This window comes from Ornithodoros turicata, chromosome 3, assembly GCF_037126465.1.
Source record: "Ornithodoros turicata isolate Travis chromosome 3, ASM3712646v1, whole genome shotgun sequence".
Classification (NCBI taxonomy): Eukaryota; Metazoa; Arthropoda; class Arachnida; order Ixodida; family Argasidae; genus Ornithodoros; species Ornithodoros turicata.
Window position 1 is genome coordinate 66,147,384 of NC_088203.1, and position 18,956 is coordinate 66,166,339.

General features: G+C 43.5%; 1 protein-coding gene and 1 long non-coding RNA gene across 2 annotated transcripts in view; both read right to left on the minus strand.

Annotated features, from left to right (window-relative positions):
- LOC135388565 (uncharacterized) overlaps positions 1–18,956 on the minus strand; it is a 285,782-nt gene that overhangs the window by 135,426 nt on the left and 131,400 nt on the right. The gene's annotated exons all lie outside the window — the stretch shown is intronic.
- Positions 588–18,956, minus strand: part of LOC135388557 (U3 small nucleolar ribonucleoprotein protein MPP10-like) — a 58,750-nt gene continuing 40,381 nt past the window's right edge. Inside the window, exons 6-9 of the mRNA XM_064618174.1 lie at positions 18,629–18,939; positions 14,448–14,555; positions 9,831–9,989; positions 588–783 (exon numbers count right to left, since the gene is read on the minus strand). Coding sequence (XP_064474244.1) covers positions 658–783; positions 9,831–9,989; positions 14,448–14,555; positions 18,629–18,939 — 704 coding nt within the window. The 3' untranslated portion in view covers positions 588–657. The remainder of the gene's footprint in view (positions 784–9,830; positions 9,990–14,447; positions 14,556–18,628; positions 18,940–18,956) is intronic.

Genomic DNA, 18,956 nt, shown 5'->3' on the forward strand with positions numbered 1-18,956 from the left:
TTCTCGTTTCGGTTTGCCTGTACCGTGCACATTTCAACGTACTTCCAGACAAACAGCTACTTGTGACATGGATACACCTCAAGTCGAAAGGGCCTTTCACAAGCTATCGAATGACACCAATCTCGGTGCAGTGCGACAAACCATTGTGGAGGTACGTAGCGGGAAAGTTTGGGTTTTTCTGACGTTCAGGCGGCGTTTACATTTTTTCAAAATAAAATTAACTAAACTAAACTAAAAATAAAAATAACAGCGAAGTGTAGGCTGAGCAACATAGAGACTGTGGGCATCTCTCTTAGACAAAAAAGCATTTCTCTTGCATCACGAAAACCAACGAATCGGGAAGCTCTCAAACTCGGCACAGAAGAAAACGTGTGCAAGAGGCTTCTGAATTTCCCACTTTCCACCTCGAAAACTATTGTGGGCTATGCATAGGGCACTTTTTATATTATCTGAGGTCCCCTCTCCAACATCTGCTAGACGGCTAGACAAATTTTTTTGTTTGAATTTGAAGTCACGACATCTGCACCTTGTTCGTTCTAAAATGAAACTACCCAGAAGTAGCACAGCCGATACATTATAGTTGCCCATTACATGAAGAAAAATTTATATACAATCATTCCATACCACACAATATACACAAGCACAAAACGAATTTTGTCAAAGCTTCAAAGTAAGGGCCTCTCGTGATGTTTTTTTCTTTGCTGGTTCTTCAGCCTTTTTTGTGGTCTTGTGTTGGAGCTCTTGGAAGAACTTCTTGGAGGAAGAGACTGTTTTCTTCTCCATCTTGAAACAAAGAAACATACACAAACAATTATTTTTTGACAAGTTTTCAGGGTGCACCTGACAATCTGCACGTATTTGACAACCAAGCACTAAACTATGTGCATATGCTCCTGGATATCAAAATACAGTATAACTTCATTGCAGGAGGTCAGAGATTGCTTAGCGATTGGCTGCAACTACTTTCTTAGTAGTTTAAATATAAGCAGTAACTGCTCCTTGCAATTAAAGTTAACTAGTAGTTAAACTACAACTACTTAAGTTTCACTACTTGTTTGACTACATCTTAGCAGCAGTAGTTACCGCTAGTTGCAAGTATACTACATTTTTAAGAATCTGGGCTTCTTTTGTTTATTCTAAGCTTTCCATGGATGCAGAAACAGCATAAAGGTGACTCAGGAGCAACAAAATGCTAGTTTCACAACAGCAATTGTCTCCACCATTAGCTCTGTGTACTCAGATCTGCCTTCATAACTCTCGTGTGCACTGCCATGATTCACACTACTCTGCTTTGTTGGATCATAACAAAAATTCTCTACACCTTCAGCATTGTGCATTCAAAGCAGAAATTGTTTCCAGCATGGTCAACACTGTTCTGTGTATTTGTTTTCTATACCTACATTTCTACTGCTTGTGACTCTTGCTCTTGCACGGCAACAATACTTTGAAATATTCTATCTGACATTCTGCATCCGCGTGATAAAAAATCTGTCTGGCAGCATTCGAGAGGCATTCCACAGCTTCACTGCTTGGTGGCAAATGGTTAAATTTTTTGTAGCATTTTTTCATGCTGGGGTAGTTTTCCCAAGCACAACAGCTCAGTAGATTTACTATCCAGATCGGTCCCACGAGATCAGCAGCTGGTACAGTACACCTTGGAGGGGTGCAGTAGCTACAGTTTGGTTCATGGACGTTTCTTCGTGTGCTCCCTTTACTAGGTCCCCGAGCTTCACTTGGACCTCTGCATGCGGCTGTGGCGAACACATGAAAGTTTGAACTGCAGAATGAGTACTGTAGCAATTTGGTATTCTTCAATATTCAGGCTACTGGCAACATGGCACTCCACTTGAGAGCAAGATGTTCATGAGAGGCACCTTTTAGCAGTCCTCAAATAAACTAAAATAAAAGGAAAAGAGTGAAATAAAGCAGACCTCATGAAAGTTTGTGGTGCTTAAGGGAGTTGCTTGAGTTCTTTACACTTCAGGATATTGCGTTATTTGGACAATAAGTACAATCACGACAAAGTTTTTCCCATCTGCCTTCGTAATAGCAGTTTTGCATGCAAACTTCATTACAGATGTCTGCATCTCAGCACCGTGCTTCGACGTAAGACATGCTCTAACCAACGCTCCCAAGATTTTAACATGTTCGGTCATGTCTATGATTGCGCCCTTGTAGGCGCCTCACATGTCGTGCAAAGTAGGGTGGCAATATTACTCTGATTGCACCGCACTTTCCTATCCATTCTGTAATGCTAGCAGCACAACAAGGCAAGACTGATGGAAACAGCTTAAAAACAATTGAAGAACATGACGTTTTGGGGCCCATATTGGACTCATCATCAGAAACTAAGAAGCCTGACAATCAGCTGCCCGTTATTTATTAAACAGTCCGGAAGTGGCACAGGTTGCTTGTTCATACGTTCTTCTTCTTGACAAACCACGATTCCAAATTTGCAGCTTATTTCTCATCTGTGTATGTCGACAGGACATTATCCTTCGGTGCACCTACCACTATGGCAGCTTCTCTTTCCTTGCCCAAGATAACTGGATATGATGTGTGTGAATCAGTGAAGCGACTTCCTTCGAAAAAAAAAAAAAAAAAGACACGGTGCCTGTGTTTATAGTAAAGTGATGCAGCAATACCCTTGCACTGGTGCTCACTCAAATCTTTAATATGTCACTTTGGCATGGTTGTTTTTCCGATTTCTGGAGACAAACACATGTGGTTCCTGTTCATAAGGGTGAAAAGTGTAACGGTGTGAAAAACTATAGGCAAATTTCTTTGTGATGCAAGTTCTCAAAGGTTTTCGAAAGATTGCTGTTTAGTTATCCGTCTGCCTGTTTTCCCTCTTTCTTGTCAGACACTCAGTATGGCTCGTTCAGTAGAAACCAATTTAACCCGCTTTTTGAATTCCGCAGCTGCTCATGTTGGTTTCGGATGCCAAGCAGACCGTAGTAGTAGTGTACCGTATTTGCACGATTCTAACACACACTTTTTCCCAGAGAAATTGGTGCTCAAAATTGCATGCGCGTTACAATCGGAGGCGTGTTGTGAGAAAAACATGAAAACTCGGTATGAGGTGGCCGATCACATTGGCATTGACATTGCAAGTCACGTGGCCCACTCCGTGTGTTTTTTACGAACGCCCCGTCGTGTGTGACGGATTTTTGCACACGTGGTATTGCCGGTTTATGACTTGTTTGTGCAGTGCAGCGAACACGGCATTATGAAGCGTCGTGCAAGCGGAAGGTGATTCTATCAGCAGAGAAAAATGGAAACAAAGCGGCATCGCGCGTCTTCGGCATCACGGAAACGCATGCGCGACAGGAGAAAACAGAAAGAAAACATCTGTAAATCCTTGAGAAAAGTATTCAATGGACCTCAATTCCGGACAGAATTTCGAACTCCTTGGACGGCAGCGAGAACGATTACCTGTGGTCAGTACAACAAGGAACTTTCGGACAGAGAAGTCGAATGAAGAGTGTGATGTATGTTTCTAGTCATAAAGTACTTTGTTCTAGTCATAAAAACATGTTGCTGGGAAGGTGCGTTAACTTAGCTCAATTGGTAGAGCCCGCGACCGGCAATCCAGACGATGTGGGTTTGAGTCCTACAGCTGGCTAACCTTTTCAGTGACTTTCATCTTTCATCGTGTTTGGCCTCCTGTTTCATACCCGCACGGAAGAATTGGCATCTAACCTTTTTGGGTAATTTTTCTTGCTAAATTCACCTGCGCGTTACAATCCCGGGCGCGTTAGAATCGTGCAAATATGGTATTTTGAATGTTCCAAAGCATTTGAGACTTTGGACCACGCCAGGTTAATACTATATAAGTTTGGTTGCTATGGTCTAACGGATCAACTTTGTTCTTGGTTTATGAGTTACTTAACCGGTCGCTCATACCAAATGAAGATTAATGGTGTTCGTTCAAATGTCTATACAGCTGCTTCTGGGGTGTCTCAATGCTCCACTCTTGGACCTTTCCTATTCAATGTCTATGAGAACGATTGTCACAATTCCCAAGTCACAATTCGAAAGCGAATTCAATGCAAATTCCAAAATTCTCACAAATAAAATAAATACATAAATGTCTTGCAATGCATTACAATAGCTGCTGCATATCCTTTGGGTACAGGGGGACTATTCCACATGTAATGGCATTTCAATTACGGAGAACAAGGACTAACTTGTCTCTGAGACTCAAATGTAACGGAAAACTTGCATAACTTCATAACAAGAAAGGAAAACAAGAGAAAGTCGTCAGAAAGTCTGTGCAGTCTTCCAGTGAACGTTCTTTTCTTATCGTACGACATAATAGAGACCAGGAAAGCAATTGAAAACCTACATAATTCGCTGTGACCACTTATATCTCACTCATACCTTTCAGTAACAAGTGGCCACAAACTCACTTCATTAAAGCCAATAGATATTACAATATAGCGTCACTCTCCTCCATGCACACGTTTTCCTCCTCAATTCGCCTTGCCCGCACTGCGCATGGCACCCTTTCCCCCCTTGGTGCACTCGTCGGCTGGAGGAATTGCAGTAATAGGTGAATTCCGCATCTGTTCGTGCTCATTTTACGCTGGAATAATGAAATAAGAGGAAAACGTGGGCGTACCGGGAGGGGGGCAAGGGGGGCTGTAGCCCCCTCTGGAACTCCAAGGTCGCTTGTGAAAATAGTGCGTTCTTTAGTCATAGGTCGTAATGATTATTCTTGTCATGATAGGAACCTCTGACCACCCACACAGTGCGCAACGTCCGCCTCCAGAAAAAGATGTAGTAGGGGGGTGGGGGTTTGCACTCTTCCCCCCTGGAAGCGCTTTGCCCCCCTTGGAAAAAATCCTAGGAACGCTCATAGAGGAAAACGATGTGATTCTTCGCTATGTCATAAGACACCTTCACGATAAGTTTAACTGCAGAATTGCACTTCTAGACTAGTTAAAACCCTTAAGGAAGCGCTACAGGTGACTCCTCAGGGTGTGAGCTTCATACTTCCTTGGATATTCGTAGAAAAAAGCTTTTTGTAGAGAAATACATGCAACACAGGACAAGCAACCTAAGCAGTGTATACATTAATTTTTTGCATTGCACAATAAATTATTAAACACTGGGTGCATTCCTCACTGAATATGGCTGTCAGCTAGCATTAAATCCCTCGAAACAGCACGAAAGCATCATTCAAAAGTAAACTAACATGAACAAACCTGTTCGATCTGCCTCAGGCATCAATGAAAAAATCTGTTTATTTCAGAAAATTTTTAACACTGGTGCATGCATACAAACACTTCTGTTTGCACATTTGCTGTTATGAGTGTTAGTCCTTTTATATCATTAATTTATGCTTCATTTTGTCATGGCATTAGGGGAACACTGTAGTGGTAGAAACACATTGAACAATTCAGTGTTAGTGCCACGAACCAACTGTGACCGTGAGCGGCGAGAGATGTGGACAGATGGAGAGAGGACAGCAGGAATGAGTCGAGACAGGAGGGATATATGCATACTGGGTTGACTTCAGGGGCAACTGTGCAGACATTCGTCTGGAAAGTCTGCCAGAAAACCCAGGGAAAACCTCAGACAGCACAGCCAGTGCGGGGATTCAAACCAGCTTCACCTACAAGTCTCAGCGTGGAAGGTGATCATCCTAACCGCTATGCCACGCAAGCTGGTTCTTCAAGTTCGGATTCATTAATGTCAGTATTGGTTGTTTGTTGGCACGGAAGTTTCCTGATATTTTTACTGCCTCAACCACACCTAGGGAACGGCTAGTCAATGACTCAGCTCAATTAACCTGAGGATACATCAGCCCCAACTGATGTAGCACAGCACTTTTTCACTGCAAAACTTCCAGAAGTCTTCCAGCAAAAGAAACACAGGAAAGTTCGACATATAATGTAGCAATCAATGACGAACAACCTAACCCTGGCACAACGGACAACAAGCTTTAAAATAGCAATCGCACGAGTAGTAGGAAAGCACAGAATCCTGCAGAGAACAGTGCCCGTTGTGGAATGAAGTCCTTGCAACTGCTGTTATGGAGCTACTTCTTCTGTTGGACGATGTCACGTTTTCCTTGCGGAATCAAGACAAACACAAATCCCTTTTAGGGCCGGCTACTCAACAGAAATGCACAACGACATGGCATAGCACCAGCACTCGAAAGATGAAAGTGGCGGGAAAATGGCACCAATGAAAAATAAAAACACAAGCAGACCATACACTTCGCACGCGTTAAGGTTTATCCATAACAACTACAACCGCGATCAAAGTACACCTGAACTTTTGGAGTGCTCGCAACTTCCCCCTCTGTCGGAGAGATCTAAAATTGCTAGATTAAAGTTCTTTTTCATGTTGTTGGCAGAAAACAGTAAGCTTGACGCGCACAAATATGTACCTTACCATTCAACAAGAATTCAAAGAAACAAACATTCTAGGCATATTACACCCATAAGCTATCGCAATGACTGCTTCAGGTACTCTTACTTTGTACAGGTTATTAATGAATGGAACGAATTACCGGACAGTATTGTCACGTCCCAAACGGCATCTGCTTTTGTTTCAGAGCTTCAATCATATTTGTGTAATCTGTGAATGGCCATCTAGTATAGTGTACTACCATCAAGTATAACGTATATATTTTGATGTCGTGTGTTGTTGTTGATTTTTCCATCTTTCTTTTTTTTTGCTTGATGATACATGTCGTTTCTCAATGTATCCACTCCTACAATGATGTCCAGAGGACATTTGCAAATAAAATAAATAAAAATATATTCCACTATTAAGTGCTTGAAATGCTGTTTAATCGTACCACATTAGGGCATACCCTTGGGTTACCCATGTTGAACCACGAAATAAGGTACACACGAGGTGTTATCTTCATCTGCATACAGAACTATCGTACGCTGCAAAAGTTTGCCATAAAAGTTTCTGATTTTTTATTGGATTGGATTGGATTCGGCCAAGTCTTGCACACACTGCAACCAAAAATCTGCAAAATTCAGCCTGCAGAAACCGAAACTGCCAGATGTGCACACCTTTACAGTAGGTGAACAATGACTCGAATATATTAGAGGTATTCGACAAAATGCTGTTCAAATCTAATATTGAATACATGATTGCTGTATTCGGCCCGAATATCGAATACTTCGAATATTCGTACAGCCTTACCAAAAGGTGACAAGAGCATGTAAAAGGCCATTACGATTTTGTGATGTGTGAATTCTTGTGCAAATATGGTACAACCACAGGGCGACGACTTCTCCACTCCTTATGCTTCTGCAGAGAAACAAGTTGGACGAACCAGAGTTGGGGCCTGCTGTACAAAGAAGGGCAGCAGGCGGATGGCAAAGTGGCCAATGTTACGGCAGGAGTCGCTGACTTCAGCGGGCTGGTTGCCATCCATGACAGGTTCAGCTTGGTTTGTCCCGGTCACCAGAGTTGAGGAGCAAGTTGGTTCCATAGAAGGAGGTCCAGACTTGGTGAAAGCTGATTCCAAGCTGTTTATTCGCACAATGCGCACCAAAGCTTGCCGACAAGCTGCACTTCGTCATTGCAATGGACGCTATGCTTCCTTCTATTTTAGAGGGGCTTTAAAGGGGTTGGTGTTTGCGGATCTCACAGGTTATGGGAGCAGGTATATTCTGTACTCGATGGTCATCATTTCAAATACACTCGTACCGCAACAAACGAAGGAGTACAATGCGTGCTATTTTGCAATGCATGCAGACTGTGAGGTGTGTGGAACCAGGAATTTCACATCAAAATGAAGAATGAATACGTCAGAGTGATGAAATATCCCATCTGCCAGATGACCAATTCTTCCCCGAATTACCCCAAAATTAACCCTCAAATAGGGCTGCCACCTGCCTGGATTTCACTGAAACAGTTCGGAAATTCAACATGATGAGAATTGATGTTCTCAGGCTGGAACACATAGAAAGGACAAATACATACAAAGCCTCAAGTGCCTAAGAAATTAATGATGAAAGTTCTTTCATCGGATATTCAAGGTTTGCGTTCGGTGTCCGGGTGAGGGAGCAATCTGGACTTAAATGTTCGGAAAGTGACCAAGTCTGACTAAAAACCTTACGACTTGAGTTTTTGTGTGCATCATCATAACCAAAGATTGAGCGATAGCTAAAATGAGCAATCGAAGCTACGTTGAGCCACATGAAGTTCACAAGATCTCAACTATTATTAGAATCCTCCGTACCCAGCGCTCATCTTTCAAGTCTCAGGAATTATAGGGTCCCTCACAATGCATTTCATCCAATCCAAGACAGGGCAAAAAATGGAGGGAGGCATGGCAGAGCCCCACAGTAACAGCCCCCCATAGCACCCATAGTTTGAGTTAGTTCACACTGGACACAATGCAAATAAAATTGACTGTACCTTCTGAACACTTTCAAATGAGGTACCCACTGTATACAGAGAAAAGCACTTTCACACTATTTTTGTTGGGGAGCTTTACACGAGTTGAGGGGTATGTTTTCTATCACCAGCAATGACCCCCCCTCTCCCAGTGTTCAGTATTTGTCAACGGGAAGGGTGGCAACCAAGGCAAGGTTGCTGTATCGCCATATCACGATAAAGAAGGCAAGACACGTCAAAGACATTCCATATTGCAAAACTGTTGATTCCCCGAAGGTCACTCTCTTTTAAAGATTAGTCGTGATGCTGATGTATATCCCCATGTTTAGCTGCATGACTTTATGCAATACTGATACAACATCTACCCCCGAATCACACATTTAGTGACCAGACTTCTCCCCAAACTGGGTGTCCTTTTGTTGCATGACACGGGAGCATGACTACGGTAGCGGTAGAGAGGGAGGGATCACCGGTGGATGTAGGTGACACCGCAGCCGTGAGGGAAAAACGCATGGAATGTATCCCTAGCGCTAAAACGTCGCGTGCACGTCGTGGCCTTGTACTGGTGGCGAAGAAACACCCATGGACGTCCACCATGGGACACGACACATGCACGATACAAACACATGGGACACGAACAGAGTGAGTGTGATCCAACCCTACCCTACCTATTTGTTTCAGTTTCAGTCTGTCTACAAACTTCGTGATGACGTTTCTCAGGTAGAGCTCCATTTCCATGGACCTTTTAACGCAGTCCTCATTTTGTCGCAGACAGTGTTATTACTTAGTTTGGAAACTGTTTTCTTTTTACATTTGTGATATGTACAACAAGTCTGATAAACCTGATTTTTACATGTATCATATACTTCTAGAAATTTTACACTCGAATTCACTAGAATTGGATGCTGCTGTTTTCCGTCCGATTTTTATCCCCCGAATTTGGCAAAAAATATTTCCCTAAAACCTCAGACCCTGCGTATAGATTTGTAACCAAGGATCAGAATCGGAGCTGAACCCGAAACGAAAACAGCTAAAAACCGTTATTTTCCGCTGAACCAGAACTGAACCAAAATAAATCTGGAGTGGTTACCGGTTCAGATTTACCTTACTTGTTGGCTATCATGATCTTTCTCCTGCAGTCTCCATGCCAAATGTGCTAATGCTGCTAAAGCCTGTGTGTGTCAAATATATCGGAGAAAATAAAGCTCCAATATTTGTGCACCCAAGTTGGAGGAGCATCAGTTATAAGAGTGCATTGTGAGTAAGCACCAGCAATATAATTATATTTTCTCATTAAACAAGCTGTTGCCCACATTTAGGGGTCCTCTAACACTTCGCTTCAGGTTCCTTGTTATCTGGAACCACCAAAAAAGAAAAGCCTTTTCGGTGAGGACCACAATAACTAAACATTGTAAACATTGGATAACCACACAGATGACCTTTAGATGTCCTACCTTTAGAAGCTTTGCAGAGGAACCTATGAGCAGAGCAGTTTCTTGTTTGCTTGACTGCTTGTCCTCTAATACTTGCTTTCTGCGGGCTCTCTTTATCCTTCGTTCTCTCAACCTCCGAGACTTGGTTTTTTCCTCCACCACTTCTTTACGTGGTTTTTCCTACAAGTACAAGATACCTCCTAGTGATTTGCATGCACAATAAAAAGCAGGCCATCATTTCTCATTGTTTCATACAAAGTTGCACCAGCTAGCAGAGACTTAGCCCCTATATTTCATAACTCTACATGAGTGTGACGTCTGTAAGGAAGGTGCTCACATGCCCTGTCTGAGAAGTGTTGAGGGTGACTGAAGGTTGTGGTGTTCCCAACTGTGCACACTCTCAGCAGGAACAGGATATGATTCAGTGGGTATAGCAGTAGGGTAGCTGCTCTACGTATCACATGTGGAAGTGGGGTAGAGTGGTAAACTGCACCACATGTTGGGTGAGGTTGTGAGTGTGAAATGACATTTTACTTACTCAGTAGTACTTTTGGATGCAAAAGTGGTACCTTTGGAGAGAAGCTAAGAGGTAATTACACAACGACGCTTACATTGTGCCTCCATGCAACACTCTGGCAGGAGGGAACATGAAAGAATGCACGCTCTGCTTTGCTGGAGTCCAAGGAGAAATGATGTAGAGAAAGACAGAGATAAGTGTATTGTGCTGAGGAGTACGTATGGTGACAACCGCATTATCATCTTTATCGGAATGTCCGTTTCCGTTCGAACCAGTCGGAACAGAGTAAACCCTCTGCTTCGCTCTTTTCTGCCTCACATTTCTTTACATTTGGTGGAGGTGCGACCATTCCTCATCCTACCGGCCAGCACCCCCACTCCTAGTTGGTCTTGGAAATCCGCTCCAGACAATTATTGCGACCACCACATGCCACAACCGCAAAATGATCAGGCATCTGCCCCAATGGGTGCAACGCTGACCACCCTGCGCCCATTTTCATACTTGCACCCACGCTTAGGCAATAGGACCCTCTTTTCTTTTCTGGAACAGACTCCAACAACATCACGGACTTGCTGCATTTAAACACGCAAGCAAGCACAGTATGTGAAACTATAACATGACAGTCAACAGTGTCGCATTTTACCTTACAGATCTCCCTGAGACCTGGCACCTCAACCACATTGCTGACCTTACTTCCTGATCAGTGTTTTGCCAACGTGCTCAGGAACTTTCCACAACCCTTCTCAATGTGTCCACCACACCACCGAGACTTACACGTCGTAACTCGAAGACATACTACACCTCTGCACTAAAGCCGATCTGTATGTGACCAATGCCGACAAGCTCAAGCACATTCTGCGCAGTATCGCTGAAGGCGTGCTTCAACTCCTCATCACAAAGTGCCCTGTTCAGATTGAGGATGCTCGAACATCCACCCCTGCTTGTGGGCTTCGCTTAACAACACCACTACTATTGCTACTCTACGGGCAATGATTTGTGACATGATCCACGAAGAACTGGCTCAAGCTCACAGTCAACCCTACATGACCTCTCCTGCTACAGTTCCATTCTCCCACGCTTTCAATGACTGCACTGAGAGACTTTATCCGGCTGGAGGTAGTCACAACACTGAGTAGCCTGTTGCCATCTCCCAAGCACACTCATGCTCATGTCATGTATCATTCGCCATCCCCAGTAGTCTGCGATCCATCTCAACAGTCACACCGACATCAGTACAGCCCTCCTGTTCTGTGGCTGGCTGTTTCAGATCTCCAGGTATCATTGCAAACATGGCAAAACAATCGGTTCACTTCTCTCGAATTGGCATGATTAGATATCCGTGAAAACTGTTCAGTGACTGTCAAAAGATCCAAAAGCACCTTCTAAGACATGACCTACACCCACATGTCCAAACTACAACTACTGAACACAGTTTCATTCTTCTTCCTTATCATATTCAATGGTTTCACCTCGCTGGTTGTATAGTATGACCACGGCCACTTACGCGCATCGATTCGCTCCGGCATGCCGCCGTTTTAGGGAAACAATAGGAGAGCTGTGATTGTAGAGTTTCGGCATTCCGCCACCGGGGCACTGCACAACGCGGATGGGCAGGAAACGCATATCAGCAGGTTTTCATCACGTGCTGCCCGTATTCCGTACTTTGTTTTGAGGTTCGGGGAGTCTGCTTATGCCTGACAGTTCCTTAAGTCATGTGCGACAGAACTGAAGTGTGGCAGAAGTGGTCCTCGCTGAGGACGCAGAATATGCTGAAAAACTGTTTGGTGCCGCTGTATCTGTCAACAGAGAGAACAAGTTTAGGCTTATCGTACCATGAAATACTGCATAAGTGGTTAAATTCGCCGGTTTAATAATTCGCGAATTCGTGAGAAGACAGGATCAGACAATTATTCGTGGAACCTTAAATTCGCGGTACCGCGGTGCGTCGACCGGGGCCCTCCACCTTGAACTTCCTGGAAGAAGCTAATAAAAGGTATCACAACTGGGCAACATGTTCAGTTTGTCTTCCTTTTGAGCAGTTCTGACTGAAAGGGTGGCGATTAGGGGTCCTACTTGGCTTGTATCTATGCCATTGCCCGAACTGCCCTATCTCCCGTCATTCTTGTCATCGCATCGAGCAGGTGCGATGACAAGCTCGATAGTGATGTGACAACTTTTACAAATACAATTACTCTGCACGTGCCAGAGTGTATACACGCTTGCTGGATGATCCAGGCTTACAAGCAACTGGAATCACGGGACGCCTACATCTCCGCGGGATTCCTACGCGAAGGCGGGACTATACTGTCTCCATTTCCAGCATCGAACAGAGCACATTGCGAAACAATGCAGTGTAATAGCGTAAGAAACCCTGTGTACATAAGTTGCCTCCGCGTCCTGGGTCAAATTTCTTATATATTTCGTTCACATATTTTTCTGTCATTGGTTCAAATATTTCGCGGGACTTTAAATTCGTGAAAAATAGGTCCTCACAAAAATTACTACTTATACAGTACCCTAAAACCAGACAGTTCGTGATGCATGGCTCAACGCAGTATCGCGTGCAAGTGAGTGAAAGGAAACGTGCCAGGTGCCAGCCCTAAGCTCGGTCGTTTGTTCCCAGCACTTCAAAGAAGGCGACTTCAGGCCAGGAAGAAAAAGAACTCTGCTGCCTGGAACGGTCCCATCGGTTTCTCCTGCCTACCCTTCCCATAAACCGACTGCGGAACCAGCCAAACTTGTGCGCATAGTCGCACAAAGAAGCATCCAACGTGCGACCGACACCGAGTGCCGAACATGGTGCCGAAGCCGACATTGTGTCTCGTAATGTAGACAAGGCGTCACAAACGGAGTTTCATCTCTAGAGCTTCATAAACGACACGGAGACGGCAACTGCTCAATCTACCATCAAGATCAACATCCCAGAAATTTGTTGGATAGTCTTGTGATGAAACTGATGTGACACCGCTGATCACACAACGATTCAAAGCAGAGATGGAGGAACTGGGCTTTCCACAAGCTGTCTATTGCTCTTTAATCCTTGATGAGATGTCCATACAGGAGAGTGAATTTAGATGAAAACGTCCAACATTTCCTGAGCTGCTACACAAGCCACTTTCAAGAAAGCTCTTGAGATTATAAGTGAAATATCTGACATGAAATGAAGATTCTCAATGAAAACATGAAGCCCTCAAACTAACATATGTAATGACAACTATAATTTCATGTACTCCTAATTGGAACGCTCTTTTTTGGCATGTGTGATTTCATTTTTTGTATGATAATAAATAATGGCCCGTCATTGTGTACGTACAAAAAAGCATACACTCGTCGACTTAGACATGTGCCCGTGAGAGGCGTTATCACCTATGAGCGCATTCAGCACACCTCCTCTACCATGTACTGGACAAGCACGGTACCGTTGCCAGAAAAGTCAGTCACAAAAAGAAAAAAGAAAAAAAAAAACAGTAAGAAACGCAGAGAAAACATGTAAATGAGGCTCCAAGGCACAAGCGCGCTGCGTTCCTGGGTGCCCTACGTCGTCTGCTCGTCCGCGCTGCGTGGCACCCCCCGCGGCTCCAAAACGAAACTCCGCCATCACAGGAATCTCTGCGCTGGCGGCAGGCCGGAAGAGCAAAGCGACGTACGCAAGTGGCCGTGGTATGACTATCCTTTACATCAAAACCTTACATGGCACCAGGGATTCTATGCTCGTTTGCCCTGCCGTGGCTTCTCTGTGTTAGGTAGGTAGGTCTCTCAAGGTAGAATGGAAGGCAAAAGGCTGATCAATAGAACCACCGAGGTTAGCTAGCGGTGGCCAGCAGTCACTCTTCACCAAAAACAGAGACAATAAAATGAGCACCCCCCACCCCCACCCCTCGAACTAGCCCAGGAAGGGTCATTCACGAGGCTCGACTGCATTTCAAAACATCTGTAGGAGTATATACTTTAGGACCTAATTTAACAGGTGGCTACGTCTCCATGTATACTTGTGCTAACTTTGTTCAAAACCCAGCCCAGTAATAGAGCTACTAACAGGACTAAATAGCATGTTTTTAAGAAGAGAGTCACCCATTTGCTCCCAAGCAGTCCTTCATTAGCCTCACTAGCACTATACTCACCTTAACTTCTTCCGGTGCCAAAAGCTGTGCATCACTCATTCCAACCGGGGTTACTTCTTCAACTGTCACAGATGGAAGGTTGTTGACAATTTTCAACTCAGGGGCTGTCTACAAGAAACAAGGTAAACATCAGACACCTGCACAGTATAAAAACAGTGTTTGTTTCACTAACATGCATACCATGACACACGACCAGGCACTGGACCAGGGCAAATGAATCAAGAATGAGAAGCAAATACTAACTGCACAAACTGTATTTCAAAACAGCCAATGCACACTTCTCATTTGTACACACTTTTCAAAAGAAACTTCAAAGAAACTGTTGCCCATTTTGTTGGCAACTAGGTATTAGTATGTATTTTCAAAAAAATTATTATCCATTCCAAGCGAACCGGCCTCAGTGGCCTCAGACCGGTCTTGTGTTTGTCTTCTGATCCCAACGTTGCAGGTTTGGTCATGACTGAGGATGCCAGCAACATGGTGGAAGGGTACAATTCCTTATGTATGTAGTCTTCTGCAAGGGACGCTAAGTACTCTGCAGCGTGTGCCGAGATTTCAGCACGCTATAAAGGGCCTTCACATCGCCAAATTAATCAGGATCATAGTTGTCTCGTAAAGACACAAATTATCATTACCATTCAGAATTAAGTGGAGGGGCTCAAGCAAAAAGTAAAAGCATTTTCACTTGACAACGCTGGAGCCCACAGGCACACAGAAGTACAATAAAAATATGCACAATTAGTATATTACATCCCCACATTTGAGCCCTTGGTGTTTCTATAACCTTATGCAACTTTCAAAAAAAGCAAACAACCTTCAACAGCAACCTTACAAACTTCAACAAAAAAGAAAAACACTATTACTGCATGCCAAAGAAGTCCCTTAAAGGGAGACTCCGCACCAAAAACGTGATGAGGTAACAGTGCGACATCAATCTGTATCATATGATATTTCAGTGAATACAATTTCTCATCCACCAAGTGGCACAGATAATTAGAAAAGGAATATTTTCCTTCGAGTGATTAGGTGCTCCTCCATGGAAAAGCAGTCCACCAACAATGGGCTTCACCTCACCGGTTCACTTCCCTGTGCACGGCGAAAGATGAAAGATGTGTACGGCTTTCCGTAGGTTTTGCTTTTACCGCTGGGGAATATTTTAGAACAAAACCGAGTAAGCAGAGGACTGGTCATCTACGTGGCATGAAGAAGTGACAAAGTGTGTGCCTGAAAAACAGCCAATGGCCCACACAAGACTACCAGTGACATCACACATGGTACAGGTAGGAAAGGGAACCTTTGGAAGTTTCGGTTTCGTTTTGAGCTTCCCAGCTCTTTTGGCAACTAATGAGTCCCTGACTGTTAAACCAGCCTTATTTTTCATTTTGGAAGAACGAATCGAATTTGTTTACACAGCCATTGTAATAGTTTTGGATTGTCCCGGAGTCTCCCTTTAAGCTGTTTTTTGTTATCTTCTCTAATTTCACATTATGATGTGTAAAGTATTTAGCGATGAGGGGAGAGTGTTTTTAAAGATTTGTTGTCCTAATGTGACGATGCCGGTCAAGGAGGTCAGCGCGTCAATCGCACAATCACAGCACTACTAAACATTCTCAAAAATACGTAGACTATAAAAGACCTCTTGTCTACGCTTTAACAAATGCTGAGCGTCCTACATCTGTGAAACGCACCGATGTGTCAACACTCGCCTTCGTGAACATGATAATAATGCAAAAAATGCTGCTCCCTCTTCTGAATTGGCTAGCCACGTGAGAACTTGCACCGAGTGTGCCCCGTGCTTTGAAGACACTTCCTCTGTAATCTTTTGTAAAGAAGATTATCCATGGATGCTTTTAGAGTCATCGGCCATGGCAACAAGGCCAGATGCCATCAGTCAGTCTTCCATTGTAATTCCTCCTTGCTCGGTTGACCTATCTCACCCTGTCCTCTGTGCACCCACTGACGTTTCGTGAAATAAACCCTCATTGCTGGTTTGAGTCGCGTTTGTGTAGTGTCTGTTTTTTTGTATTCTTATTCGTTCCTCGAACTCAAGGACATGTTGCCTTCATCATATATAGCATCCACTACCAACGCATCAAACCCTCATTCGGAGCGGCTCTCTTTAGTTCGAACTCCGCTTTATTCGAACAAATCTTCAGTCCCCTTCCAGTTCGAATTAACAGGATTGCACTGTAGAAGGCAGGGAAAGGTAACAGTTTCTTCACAGTTTCCTGTTTCATTACTCAAACTTTTTAGTTTCCATATGCTATTTCTGATACCACCTTTTCAATTTGATTATTAGACAAAACAGAGAACTCCGTCAGAGTTCTCTACTTTTTTGTCTAGTTACGTCGTCTCCCGGCTTTCAGAGTATTTTTGAATTGTATTATTGTTACATTTACGTTTCAGTTTCCTGTAATGAAAGGACCCTTATGGAGCTGCCTGTGGGCACCCTGTGCACCTCTGTAATTGTTGCAGAAGCACTGCTTCAGAGTATGTAATGATACACACAAAATAACTACCAATTCTGCTTCAGTGAAATTCTACATAATGTATAAGTGGTTAAATTCGTGAATAGTCAGGAGAAGGCAATAACTTGCAGAGCCTTAAATTCGCGGTACCACAATTTTCACCCTGAACCAGGCATATTAAGAGCTCTAAACCTCGAACTGATGGTACCTAACAAACAAAAGCTATCACAAATGGGCAGAAACCCGTTCCATTTGTCTTCTTTAGTCCTTCTGACTCAGAGAGCTGTGATTAAGGATCCTTACTCAGCTGGCATCTGGTACACGAGCAGGTACGATTGGCACACGATAGCAATTCTGTAACTTTTACAAAGGTCGATCTGCGTGGCAGCATGCATAAACCAATACACACTGATTGGATGATCCAGGCTGACAGGGAACTGGAATGACGGTACGCGGACATCCGCGCGAGATTCATGATGGCTGGACTACTGTCTCCACTTTTAACACAGAAGAACTGAACACTTTATGAGGCAGTGCACTATAATATGCAATAAACCACACACATAAGTTACCGTCTTGGGCCTTAAATATTTCATTCACATATTTTCTGTCATTGATACGAATATTTTGCGGAACTTTAAATTCCACAAAGAAAAGAGTGCTTGTGAATTTCGGGAAAATTAGTTCCTCATGGAAATTAGTACTTATAAAGTATTTCCGAAAGGGAAATTTATAGAAACCGGTCTGCATCCTGTGTAGTGTGCTGCTATATTTCAGAGACCAGCAAGTCTACATGAGTGATGGTATTGCATATGAATAGGAGCATGTAGATGCATTTTGTTTCTTTTGCACACTTGCACACATGTTGTGTAACAGTTTCAGTCTGAGTAGGCGCAGTGGGGCAGGCAAGAATTTTTACAAGTGGGTGCTACGACCTCTACAAGCGGATGGGTGGACAGGCGACGTTGTAAAAATAAATTCTGGCAGACCAATGTCAACATGCATCATTAGACAGTGGTGATACGATTGAGAGTATTTTGGCAAATAATCCTGAGTCAACTGCGAGGCAAATGGCATCATCTAAAGAGGGTGCTCTTCCTTTACAGATAAAAAAAAAAAGACTCAGAGAATAGCATTGCTGCCATTTTTGCAGGCAAGGTATACTGCAAAGCAGATATTGCCTTTTTTAAGTATCCTGAAACAAGTGTGTACTATGAGATATACATAGATCGCTCAATTTTGCAATACAAATGAGTCGGAACTGAAACCACACAGTTCCGAGCACAAAAAGAGCGATGGACATTCACGTTGGAGGGCCACGTATTTTGTGGCGCTGATCTGTTGGCCAGATAGACCGCTTTGCGGCCCGGGTAAGCCGAAAGTCTTGTTTCTCCGCTCGAGAAGTGCTTGGTTCTGATTTCAGCTCATTTGCATAGCAAAATCTAGGCTAGCATCAAAATATAGCATCTAAGTAGCTCTTACAGTTTTGTTATAAAAAATCACCATCTTCTCTAAAAGGGTACTCTTTAAAACACTTCTAGCAAATAAGAATCCTCCAAAAACAAGCCCTTCAAAAATGATTCTTGCTAAAATCTTGAAAACTGAATATATTATTCAAATGACCGTTCAGAATTTTCCCCATTACCACACGACTAGTGAATATGATTTTCATTCTATAAGGCCACACTAGGGCAAGACGAAACATGCACTTACCTGCTTTGGAAGCAAATGGAAGTTTGCAAGTGCATCCAGTTTTGTGAAAAGATTGGACATTAATGCCTTTATCTCCTCGTGCATAGGGTCCTCCTTCTGTTCTTGTGAATTTTGCTTAAGGAACTGCTGTTCGTAAACCTGTGCCAGGCTTAATTTGCTTTTTTCTTGTTCAAGGGTGACACGGCGCCGGAATTCAAAAGGCTCCTCTACAGGCTTGTGCTTGCGCTCGACGTCATCCCATGCTTTGTCTCGTATACGATCCAGTATAATCTTCTCAAGCTGTTTTGTTGTCCCCTCCGTAATAGCAGGAGCTGCATGTATCAACACC